Here is a 13245-nt window from a genome sequence, read left to right on the forward strand (position 1 = left end):
TGCGTTTATGTTGTGTTACTGTGAGGATGTTCTCCCAAAATGTGTTTGTCATTCTTGTTTGGTTTGGATTCACAGTGTGGCGCATATTAGTAAGAGGTTTAAAATTGTTTATATCACAACCATTAGTGTACTCTGTATCACCCAGTATGCCTTTCAATCTTGTACGTGGGATTTCAGAAGCTGCATACAATATGTTGCCGGACTAACAATCGGTTTGTACATGTTGTTGAAGTTGTCAAAGGCATTGGCTTCACACCATTGGATAATCGCCAGAACATTTGCGGCTCCCATTGTCTTCTCTACCCTGTGAAACGGGTTAAAATAGCTCTTTGAGTGGTAAAAGCAGCCACCCTCTGTTGAATTTCAACGGGCGGGTGGCGAGCGGTTGCGTTTCTGATAAAAAGTTGGTTCGGGTGGATGACGACTTTGATGATGCGGTTGCGGATGATATAATTGCCTATACGCGCATCTCTATTGTACGGTATACCAGTATTAGTATAGTACTGTGATACTAGTGAATCACATTCTGTACGATACCGCCTCTAAAAAATATCATTTTTTTTTTGCCATAAGAAACATACGTTCAATGTACCGTAAGGTTTTTTTGTTAAAATTAAGCCAATAATGCAATTTTTTGTGCTCATTTTTATTTAGAAAAGTACGATAAAGTTTCGAAATACTTTTTGGTACCGGTACCAAAGTATTGGTATCAGGACAACACTTGTGGCTTCCCAAACATTTTCTAACCTTTTTTAACATTGTGTGTAAATCCTCCCTCACCCTCAGCTTGGACTACATGGACCACTTTGAGGATCGGAACCTGCGAGCGTTCTCCGCGGAGCCGCTTCTGGTGTATCCCACCCATTATACAGGAGACGCGGGCTACATCAGCGATACAGAAACCTCCGTGGTCTGGAACAACGAGACAACCAAGACAGACTGGGACCGTGCCAAGTCCAGGAAAACGCAGGAGCAGGTGGAGCTGAGCCTGGAGGCTCAGAACTCGGATGTGCTTCAGTCCAATCTGGAGAACTGGAGTGCACGGGATGAGCTGTGAGGCCTTCAGGGAGCTCTCACACGACACCGAGCAGGTTGACATACTGGGCAGGAGAAGAAAGCTAGGTGAGTGGAAGTAATAAGGCGAGGTAGACAGACACAGGTCAAGTGAGACTTCAACGTTTGTCTCTTGTCACAATTTGATCTTTTTCTTAAAAGGAGGAGGTTGGATCTAAAGTAAAATTAACTCTTGAAGAGTCGCTGAGCAGCTTTCGTTTTATTTATTGCCTGCTAACACCTCCCTTTGGTTCACGTATGACCAGACTGAAACATTTAATTACTGACTAACCCGCCTACTCTTTCAAATAAACAATTAACGCTTTAGGTCAGATTAATACTAGGGTTGCTGTGGATTCATTTACATTAATCACGTTCATTTAATCTATATTAATAATGTTTAATTTAGCATTTTGCAACAAAGAGAGTCAAGTAAAAGGGGAATATAAACGCACTTAGTGTGTTAAAACACTTTTAAAGGGGGCCTATGATGATTTAAATGGACATGTAAAACACCTCCTTGTGGTCTAGATAATACTGTATGTATTGCTCCACAGTCCCTTTTACAACTCGTTTTTGGAGCCTGTCTGCAGAGTGTTCGATTCTGGTGGCGTTCCCAGATTGCAAATTCAACTATGCCCCACCCTCACCATAGGTATCATAATTTTTTCTTTTGAAAAGGTAGACCGTTTAAATGTACATTTTGAAGCCGTGCCACTGTTTTATTTCCACACAGGGTCAAAAATAAACTCTATAAACAATCATCATCATCATCAGCGGTCACTTGAAGCGGGTATGACGGTCCTCCTTGTAAGGGGGGTATCCCTTTATGGAGGATGGCTGTGCGTGACTTTGTTTAACGTGGGGAGACTGGTGCACAAACAGTCACCACACGATCCTTGACAGATCCGGGTCAGGGTCCAGTGGCATGCAGTCTAAGACGACTGGGGACCTTTTTCTGCTGCAGCCTTCATCCGCCATCCCAGCCGTTGTGACGCTCCATAGGTTAGCAGTCATCCTCCGCCTGTTCCCCCGTTGAGAGGGTTGTTAATTCCCCGTAACTGGGCCCACGTGGATGTGGGGGTGCCTTCTTCCGCCATCGCAGCCGTTGTCTTGGGTCATACATCTACCGTCTTCCGCCTGCTACGCCGTTGAGGTCTTCACCGTATCCTCGGTTAGGGGGCAGTCAGGTACGAGGCCTTTGCCAAGGGCCACCTGGGGTAACAGTAGTAAAGGGGTTAACCTTCTAGTGCCCCCAAGACTCCATAGAGGAGCCTCCACTGCCGGGTGCACTTTAACGTCATGTCCAGGACACAATAGTATACTATACAAAACTATAAACAATATTCACCCGGTTACAGCGTTAGATACACCTGCACACTCGCTGATCGATTCATACTCTGCATAAACAAAATGCTGTTTTTAGCTGAATTTATGTACGTGAACGTCGCACGTCCGTATCATTATGCACACTTTATCCTACTTTTTTTTTTTTTTCATAGCCTAAAGCAGAGAGGAATGAGTATTTATATTTATAGTCATACCAAAGACTATAAAAATGGGGCCATTACCTCCCTGCTTGGCACTCAGCATCAAGGGTTAGAATTGGGGGTTAAATCATCAAAATGATTCCCGAGCGCGGCTGCTCACTGCTCCCCTCACCTTCTAGGGGCTGAATATGGGGATGGGTCAAATGCAGAGGATAAGTGTGTGTGTGTGTGTGTGTGTGTGTGTGTGTGTGTGTGTGTGTGTGTGTGTGTGTGACTATCATTGGGACTTGAACTTTTTTAGCTTTTTATAGTTAATGGCGAAATAAGTCTATTCACCTCGCTGTGATGTCACAATGTAACCAGACTGCAAAACTCAGCAAGCAGAGGCATCCAAAATTACGTGTAAGCTCACGCCAAAATACATGAACTTTATGATTTGATGTTTTGGCATTGTTTATTCCAACTTTCTATCAATACTTATTTGTCAGTCAAACATTCATCATAGATCCCCTTTAACAAAGTAATATTTGTTTTGATGTCAGTCAACAATTCCGTCATTTTTTTGTTGTCATATTTTCCATAGAGAGGAAAATCGAACCATATTGACTTGTTTACTAGTGCAGCCTGACACTACCGCATCAACAGACCATTTGACGAGTTTCAATTATAATCCAAATAATGATATTGGAATAATGCGTTAATTTTGCCAGCCCTAAAATAAATGCAAAAACTTTATTTATCTCATAATGAAATGAAATAGTGACATTAAATCAATCCAACTAATTTAAGTTGCCGACTCAAATTGCAATTACAGTAAGTACCGTATTTTTCAGAGTATAAGTCGCTCCGGAGTATAAGTCGCACATGCCAAAAATGCATAATAAAGAAGGGAAAAAACATACATAAGTCGCACTGGAGTATAAGGCGCATTTTTGGGGGAAATTTACTTGATAAAACCCAACACCAAGAATATACATTTGAAAGTCAATTTAAAATAAATAAGGTTAGTGAACAACAGGCTGAATAAGTGTACGTTATATGACGCATAAATAACCAACTGAGAAGGTGCCTGGTATGTTAACGTAACATATTATGGTAAGAGTCATTCAAATAACTATAACATATAGAACATGCTATATGTTCACCAAACAATCTGTCACCCCTAATCGCTAAATCCGATTAAATCTTATACGTCTAGTCCAGGGGTGCCCATTACGTCGATCGCGATCGACTGGTCGATCTCGGAGGGTGTGTCAGTCGATCTCAAGCCAGGCATTAAAAAATAGACATAAAAATGAGCAGTCATCAATCATACCAAGACTTCACTTTCGTCAGTTGTTTGACATTCTCGGCACCCGAGGATCTTGTGAGATGACGCTGGCTGCTGCGAGCTCATATTTAAGAAAAAAATCACTAACAGGGCGGACGCAGAGAAACACATTTTATTTCTAGAGACTCCGTACCTACTGTCAAAACTCTAAAGACCAACTGCACAGTTCCTGTCTTCACCATAAAAGACCTGTTTCATCCTGCCTGTGCTAACAAAATAAGAGTCTCAGAAAGTTAGCGTGCACAAGCTAGCAAGCTACGGAGTTTGATGCCAATGTATTTCTCCCCCGCCCTAAGCGACCGCTTTCTCACTTGCTTGCCCACCCGCACACTCACTGACGTCACTCACCTGCTGCCAGACATTAAAGGGCCACACACATATGCTACTCTCATAACAAAGTGTTTAAAAAGGAGTATGCAAGTTGGACAAATGAGATTCCAAATCCAACCACTTTCATGTGGTATTGGACAGAAAGGAGGACTTTTTTTATGAAAATGCGGACGTTATCAGCACCACTGTCTAATTCCAATCAATGCAAGTCATCAGAATCAAATACACCAACTTATATTCTTGTCTTCATGAAAGAAAGGAATCTATGTGTGTTAAACATGCTTGTATTATCATTAAACACCATTAACTTGTTAACAAAAATGTCTCTTTCATAAATAAATAAATATAAATTATAAATAGGAATGAGGTAGATCTCCTCGACTTGGTCAATTGAAAAGTAGCTCGCCTGCAGAAAAAGTGTGAGCGCCCCTGCCCTAGTCTCTTATGTGAATGAGCTAAATAATATTATTTGATATTTTACGCTAATGTGTAAATAATTTCACTCATACAGTAAGTCGCTCCTGAGTATATGTCGCACCCCAAGCCAAACTATGAAAAAAACTGCAACTTATAGTCCGAAAAATACGGTACAAGCTGGTACTAGATTCCTATACATGTCAAACTCCATCGTCACCAGCTGCTTGGTTTTAACGGGGCTTTGAGGAGTTTAAAAACCATATAGAGTAAAATTTGTTATTTGCCAGAGGGAAAACAAAATGACTCTTAGTGTTTTTTGACATGCATTGCTCTCTGCTTAAATAGTGTTATTTATTCTACTTTTTCAAAATATACTATTCGCCTTTTTACACTCATCAATGCATGTGCATCTTTTTCTAATAATAGTATCACAATTTGTACTTGTGAGGCTGTTTTTTTTTTCACAATTGCTTTTGTTGACGCGCAACTTGCAGGTTGTGATACAGTTGGTTTGGCTTTTACAAATGGATGTGTTTGGGAGAAATAATTAAACATTTTATAGATAAGTGATGGTTTCAATTATGTCATTTGTGTGCACACATTCTTCTGCAGTAGGTATCTCTTAATTAGTGCCTGCTGGTGCATGGCTGTGAGTACATGATGGGGACCGCATGCCGCAGTCAGCCTCCATTACTCCTCATCCTTCACTGTCTTGCAATGAGGGCCCCCTATAGTCACCGTTCACTTGAGGTGTGCGACTGCAATTGTAACACTTACAGGGCTGTCTTCTACCCTTTGTGTTTTTATGTAAGGCAGTGTAGTTATCTTCAATTGCAATACTTGGACAGAAGGGACAATTGGGCCAGATCAGATTCTAGATTGGTAAGACCCTAGAATGTGCAGCAAGACAGAATATACAAAACAATTTGAAGTTACTCGCAAATATTTGTATAATGTTTTATTTATTTTGACCATGTCCTCTCCAGCTACTCGGCAAATCATACTGTTGATGTAGATGCCCATACCTGCTGTACAGATTTACTTTACAAAAGAAGTGTAGGATACTTTTCTTGTTGGCTTATTTGTATTTGACTTTCTTAAATGGATTTATTTCATGTTTGGCTCAGCCAGACTGGAGCAGGAAAGGATAAAAGGCGAAAAAAAAAAAAGGAAGACGGAGGGGGAAATTGCGGGGACAAAGGGGAGATGAGACTGAGAGACTACAAGAACAACTGTGACGTTTGGCTGGCATTGTGGTGGTGCCGTTACGTTCCCTCGTGGATGCAGTCGGAGAATGGACACAGCCTGAAGGTAAGAATGATGATGTATTTAGACCCGCTCGACATCCATTGCTTTCGTCCTCTCCGAGGTTCTCATAGTCATCATTGTCACCGACGTCCCACTGAGTGTGAGTTTTCCTTGCCCTTATGTGGGCCTACCGAGGATGTCGTAGTGGTTTGTGCAGCCCTTTGAGACACTAGTGATTTAGGGCTATATAAGTAAACATTGATTGATTGATTGATTGAACTCGCGGGCCATACTAACACTAAATTTACATATCAAGGTGTGGGCTGCAAAATAATGTCTCACGGGCCGCATGTCTAAGACCCCCGCCCTAAAGGGACAAGCGTTCGAAAATAGATGAATAGGTACCCAATTTTTTTTTTTTTTTCACGGGCATGACGGCGCGCCGTCACTCCATGACATTGCTGGTTTTACGAGCAAAGTAGCGTGTTTAGCACCAATCAATCACGGAGTACTTACAAGCAGACACACTGTGTAGACAGAAAAGGGAGAACGGACGCATTTTGGCTTAAAAACTGACGATAAAGATGAAGTAACACTGAAACACCCTCAGGAAGAGGCGCTTTAAGACATGGCTAGATAGCTAGCAGCAAACATCCATCCGCAGTCAGGCAGTGTTTTAGCTACTTCTAAATCACTAATCCACGCCTCAATGGTGACAGATAAAGTACGTTTCTTATAAGTATTATCCCTGCAGGACGAGGAATAGCTAAAAATGCTTCACTACACACCGTGGGAGGATCCAATAGCTCATCGGCATTACAGCTAACAAAAGCTAGTGCGTCTGAATGTAAACAAATGCCATTCGTGGACTCCCACTGTAATGATACCAACCACCATAGCGTATCTAGTCGGTATCTTGTGGGGCGGCATAGCTCGGTTGGTAGAGTGGTTGCAGGTTCGATTCTCGCTTGTGCCATCCTAGTTACTGCCGTTGTGTCCTTGGGCAAGACACTTTACCCACACTGGTTTAAATGTAACTTAGATATTGGGTGTCTCTATGTAAAGCGCTTTGAGTCACTTGAGAAAAGCGCTATATAAATATAATTCACTTCACTTTCTACTGTGATTACATCAATATTTTTTAACGTCACAAATTTTCTTTCCTTTTTTTTAAATGTATATTATTAAGGGTGTGGGAAAAAATCGATTCGAATATGAATCGTGAATCTCACGTTGTGCGATTCAAAATCGATTCTCTTTTTTTTTTTTTTTAAATCGATTTTTTTTTTAATTGAATTTTTTTTTTTTTTTATCAACCCAATAAAACAATACACAGCAATACCATAAAAATGCAATCCAATTCCAAAACCAAACCTGACCCAGCAACACTCAGAACTGCAATAAACAGAACAATCGAGAGGAGACACAAACACGACACAGAACAAACCAAAAGTAGTGAAACAAAAATGGATATTATCAACAACAGTATCAATATTAGTTATAATTGCAGCATAGCAGTGATTAAAAATCCCTCATTGACATTATCATTAGACATTTATAAAAATAAAAAAAGAACAATAGTGTCACAGTGGCTTACACTTGCATTGCATCTCATAAGCTTGACAACACACTGTGTCCAATGTTTTCACAAAGATAAAATACGTCATATTTTTGGTTCGTTTAATAGTTTAAAAAAATGTAAATTATTGCAATCAGTTGATAAAACATTGTCCTTTACAATTATAAAAGCTTTTTTTTTTTTACAAAAATCTACTACTCTGCTAGCATGTCAGCAGACTGTGGTAGTTCCTGCTGAAATCCTATGGAATGAATACAGAATCGTTTTGAATCGGAAAAATATCGTTTTTGAATTGAGAATCGAATCGAAAAAAATCGATATATAATGGAATCGCTACCCCAAGAATCGATATTGAATCGAATCGTGGGACACCCAAAGATTCGCAGCCCTATACATTATGTTTATAATCTCAGTAAATATGTCCCTGGACACATGAGGACTTTGAATATGACCGATGCATGATCCTGCAACTACTTGGTATCAGATCGATACCTAAATTTGTGGTATCATCCAAACCTGATGTAAAGCATCCAAACAACAGTCAAAAAAGTGATTATTACATTTTAACAGAAGTGTGGATAGAACATGTTAAAACAGAAAATAAGGAGATATTAACAGTAAATGAACCAGTGGATTAATAATCCATGTCCTTTATAACTTTGACAAAATAATAGAATGATAAATGACACAATGTTACTGCATATGTCAGCAGCTAAATTAGGAGCTTTTCTTTGCTTACTTACTTAAAGACAAGTTGTCTTGTTTGTTCACTATTTTATTTAAGGACTTAACTGTTATGATCCGCTGCCCGGATCATGTTATGAATTTAGATTTTTGAGTCTTTTTGTGTTTTCTGTTGGTTTTGGACTCCTTCGGTTCCTGTTTGTGCACCTCTCAGTTGGTTTCCATAGTTACTCATTGTTTTCACCTGCCGCTTGTTCCAGACGCACAGCTGTTTTGTAATCACCGTCATTATTTAAGCCTGCCTTCTCCCGTCAGTATGTCCGTCTTCCCTGTGTGCGAAGCCCGTATGCATTCCTGGGAGAACGAAATCCGCATCACCATGCGACCTGGTCGTTACATTAACTGCAATGAGAAACATATGTTTAATGTACCCGAGGATTTGTTGTTAAAAGAAAGCTAATAAGAACACTTTTTGCGGTCCCCTTTACTTACAAAAGTAGCGAAATACATTTTGCTACCGGTACCAAAATATTGGTATTGGGACAATCCTAGATCCTAGTAAGTGAGGCCCTATGTATTTCAAAGATTTTTTAACAAAATTCAAAAGTATATTGAAGAATTCCTAACTTTATACTTTATACTAACATGCATGCCATTAATAATCCAGGGTTTTTCATCATAGTGGTATTAATATTCACGTTTTTAATCACATTTTAATATTGATTTAACCATGAATTGATTAATGTGGACAAGTTGAAAAACGTATTGGGGTGTTGCCATTTAGTGGTCAATTGTACGGAATATGTACTGAACTGTGCAATCTACTAATAAAAGTTTCAATCAATCAAAAAAAAAGTCTTCCACAACGGTCCTCCACACTTGGAACATGACGGTAGTATAACTTGCAACCTCCTGGGGACAGGTGTGTGTGTTTGTGTCCACAGTGTGCACCGCCAGACCAAAGTGTGAGTCAGACTAATCCTATTAGATCTCTCTCGCCTCACCTCTATATTTACCTCAGCTCTTTCTCTGAGATTAACCCGGCTATTTTTCTGCAAAAGCCTCCACGGATCAATAGTTGCTTTTCGGCACTGGCTGAGGTTTAATAGAACCGCGCTCCAATCAAACGATCGACTCCCTCGGTTCATTTCCGCAACGCTCTGCATCCTGCCTGTCACCTGGCTTTAATAACAGCATGCAAGGAGAGTCATTGCTATGCTGGGAGGGGAGAAAACTGACTGACATCAGTAATTAGTGCAGCTTGGACACCCAAACAGGAGAAGCGGTAGAAAATGGATGAATGGATGCCTTCAAATATTGTGCATTACTATTTTTCAGCTTTAAGTCTGAAAATGCACATTAAACTACTCAAAATATGCAATTTTATTTCATTTTTGTTCAGTTACTTAATTGTCATAAAAATTGCATGTAAATTATCAAAAAAAACTCCGTTCTCTTGAGTTCCCAGTGAACAGACGAAAGCTGTCTTTGTTGCACCAAGCCAAAGCCTTGGAAAATTCCACTGTGTACGATGGGAGGGAGACGAGAGGGGTTATCTATTATGATCCGAGACCTGCCCAAGCTCGATCCAGGACCAGTCCAAGCCCGAGGCCTCTTTTTCTTCTGTGTTAATCTGACCGAAAACAATGGCTGTTTAGAAACAGCTGTTGTTATGTAAACAGGGAAAGTCCAAATAAAAAGAGGTGGCGTACAATCTTTCGCCAGAGCGTGCTGGAGACTGTTCAAGAGTCCAGCCCAGACGTTTTTTCCTCAAGTTGAGCCAAATTTATTTATGTATCCGTTTAATTCCTTACTTCTTGTCTCGTTTAATAGATGTCATCAGTGTTTGAACCTGACTGACATGTATGCTAATAAAAGTGCATTCTTTTTATTCCTTTTTGAAACCTTGCATGCCCCCCCACACTTGTACAGTTGCTGTAAATTTCTCTTGAAAATACGAATTTGTCCTTTCAGCATTGTCTCAAGCATAACACAACTCAAGGTACAATTCCAGCATAAGTACATCAGTAGAAGAGGACTCAAGATAGCTCTTTTTCTCTACTTTTTGCAGGGCAATGTCCGTAACATAGCTTTCTTTGTGTGTCACACTTCTGTGTTTACCATCTAAATCACAGATGTCAAACTCAAGGCCCGGGGGCCAAATTTGGGCCGCCACGTTATTTTATGTGGCCCGCGAAAGCCTGGAGATAACATGCGTTAATAAAATGCTTAATATTTTCTTACGAAATACATTTGTTTGTTCCCTTTTGACATTAAAAACCATGGACTGCATTCAGTTGCATATCTTTTAAAATTCAATATTATCATAATCAAATTATGATATCATGTATTCCAAAAATATTTTTAGTTAAAATAAAGATAAATACTGTACTTAAATATCTGTTTGACTAATGATTTCAAAACAAATGATCAATCAAATTGAAGACTGTAAAATTGACAAGAGATTTTAGGGTTGAATTCCTCCAACTTAGTTTTTTTTTACCGTAAAATCCACTTTGTTACTGTTTTTTTCCATATACAGTAAGAAACTAAAACATTAAAGGAAAACAAACAAAAGAAAATATTAAAACAACAACCTTTTACGGGGGAAAAAAAAAAAAGGTCGCTGTGTTGTTTGAATTTTATGTCTAAAAGCAGTGGTATTGTTTTTCCATTCATTAAATTATTTTATATGCTGAAAAAAAAACCTCTGGTGTCTGAGCTGCCAGTTTGGAAAGTGAAATGTAAATATTTTTTGGGCACTTTATGTAAAAAAAAAAAAATATATATATATATATATATATATATATATATATATATATATATATATATATATAATGAACCCTAAAATTTTTTTGTTAAAATAAAGCCAATAATGCAATTTTTGTGGTCCCCTTTATTCAGAAAAGTACCGAAATAATTTTAGTACCAGTACCAAAGTATTGGTATGGGGACAACACTACACTGTACGTATGACATCACCACTGTTTAAGAAACAGTTCTTGGTGTATTAAGTTCCTAATGCTCTTCCATCTATTATCAATACATCTACAGACGTGGCCAAAAGTTGACATACATTTGTAAATAACAGGTCATGGCTGTCTTGAGCTTCCAATCATTTCTACAATTCTTATTTTTTTTGTGATAGAGTGATTAGAGCACATTCTTGTTGTTCACAAAAAACATCAAGTTTGGTAGTTTTATGAATTTATTGCTTCTGGTTGAATTTTTGACCACTCCTCTTGGGAAAATTGCTGCAGTTCAGCTAAATGTGTTGGTTTTCTGACATGGACTTGTTTCTTCAGCATTGTCCACATGTTTAATTCAGGACTTTGGGAAGGCCATTCTAAAACCTGCATGCTAGCTCAATTTTTGTTTCATCTGACATCACATGGACAAAGATAAGACTGTGGAGGGGGGCGTGGCCTGCGGACCTGCAGCAAAGCCGGTTGTGCCAGGATCGACTTCGAGATCAGCGACAGGTGCGTGGATGTTAAAATTTGGTTACATGTCCCTTGGCAAGTTTCACTACAATATGGCGCTTTTGGTAGCCCTCTACAAGCTTCTGGTGGAATTTTTGACCACTCCTCTTGACAAAATCGGTGCAGTTAAGCTAAATGTGTTAGTTTTCTGACATTGACTAATTAGGAGCCTTTGTTGTTTTACTTACTAGTAAAATACAAGTATGTTCACTATTTTATTTAAGGACTTAACTGCAATAAGAAACGTACGGTAAATGTACCCTAAGATTTTTTTGTTGAAATAAAAACGTTGCAATTTTTTTGTGGTGCCCTTGTCATGTTTTGTGGTCACGTTCTGTTTGGTTTTGGACTCAATGGGCACCATGACTACCAATTAGTTTTCACCTGTCATGTCACGCTCCTGTTTCATTTGGACTCATGCACCTGTTAATCGCCACAACATTATTTAAGCCTGTAATTGCCAGGCGGTCAGCCTGGCGACATCACCCTCTACACACCCTTGATACCTGATTGCTAACATCTTGCCATAGATTCATGCTTTTCACGTCGCCGTAAGTGTTTTTGTTTTGGTTGTTCATAGTCCTGCCATTGTGCGAGTTTTTGTTTTCAGAAGCACATTTTTGTACCTCCTCTGTGAGCGCCTTTCGTGTATGCCTGTTTTTTTTATAGTTGAGATTAAAAGATGTCGTTACCTTCATGTCCGGTCCAGTCGATTTGCCCCACAGGAAAACGAACCACACCATAGTCCACACCTTGACAGCCCTTTATTTAGAGGATTACCAAAATAATTTTAGCAGGCGTACCCAAACATTGGTATTGTTACAACACATTTTAGCAAATTTTGTTCGATCAAAGCCTAAAATACACATTATATATATATATGTAAATATAATGTGTGTGTATATATGTATTTATATATATATATATATATATATATATATATATATATATATGTATTTATATATAATTGGCCCTAGTGTGTGAACGTGAGTGTGAATGTTGTCTGTCTATCTGTGTTGGCCCTGCGATGAGGTGGCGAGTTGTCCAGGGTGTACCCCGCCTTCCGCCCGATTGTAGCTGAGATAGGCGCCAGCACCCCCCGCGACCCCGAAAGGGAATTAGCGGTAGAAAATGGATGGATGGATATATATATATATATATATATATATATATACATATATATATATATATATATGTACCGTATTTCCTTGAAATGCCGCAGGGCATATAGTATGCACCTGCCTTGAATTACTGCCGGGTAGAACTCGCTTTGCAAAATAATTAGCGCATGACGTCACGAGTGACACTTCCCCTGTCATCATTTTCAAAATGGAGGAGGCTGATTTCCATACCGGTGATTTGAAATTGCATAAAGGGAAGAAGATTAAGAGCTATTCAGTAGGATTTATGGTCCAAGCTTACATCACACTCAAATGTTTACTATATGCCTTTGGTAAGTGCCGGAGTGAGAAGAGGTTTTAAATTAATTAGCGCATGCTTACTTTTACCGCATGCCTTTGGTAAGCGCAGGAGTGAGAAGAGGTTTTAAATTAATCAGTGCCCTGGTGGCAATTCAAGGAAATACGGCACTTCTAAGATGGCGCCAAGTATCAAAAACTATGAGCTTTATGT

The 13245-nt window shown here is 39.2% G+C and overlaps 1 protein-coding gene across 2 annotated transcripts in view; it reads left to right on the plus strand.

Annotated features, from left to right (window-relative positions):
- Positions 1-5186, plus strand: part of LOC133538766 (procollagen galactosyltransferase 1-like) — a 53697-nt gene extending 48511 nt beyond the window's left edge. For both annotated transcript variants that reach the window (XM_061880532.1, XM_061880533.1), the window contains one exon: positions 787-5186. In XM_061880532.1, coding sequence (XP_061736516.1) covers positions 787-1057 — 271 coding nt within the window. In that variant the 3' untranslated portion in view covers positions 1058-5186. The remainder of the gene's footprint in view (positions 1-786) is intronic.
- Positions 5187-13245: the final 8059 nt, after the last annotated feature.

This window comes from Nerophis ophidion, linkage group LG20 (assembly GCF_033978795.1).
Source record: "Nerophis ophidion isolate RoL-2023_Sa linkage group LG20, RoL_Noph_v1.0, whole genome shotgun sequence".
NCBI classification, from domain to species: domain Eukaryota; kingdom Metazoa; phylum Chordata; class Actinopteri; order Syngnathiformes; family Syngnathidae; genus Nerophis; species Nerophis ophidion.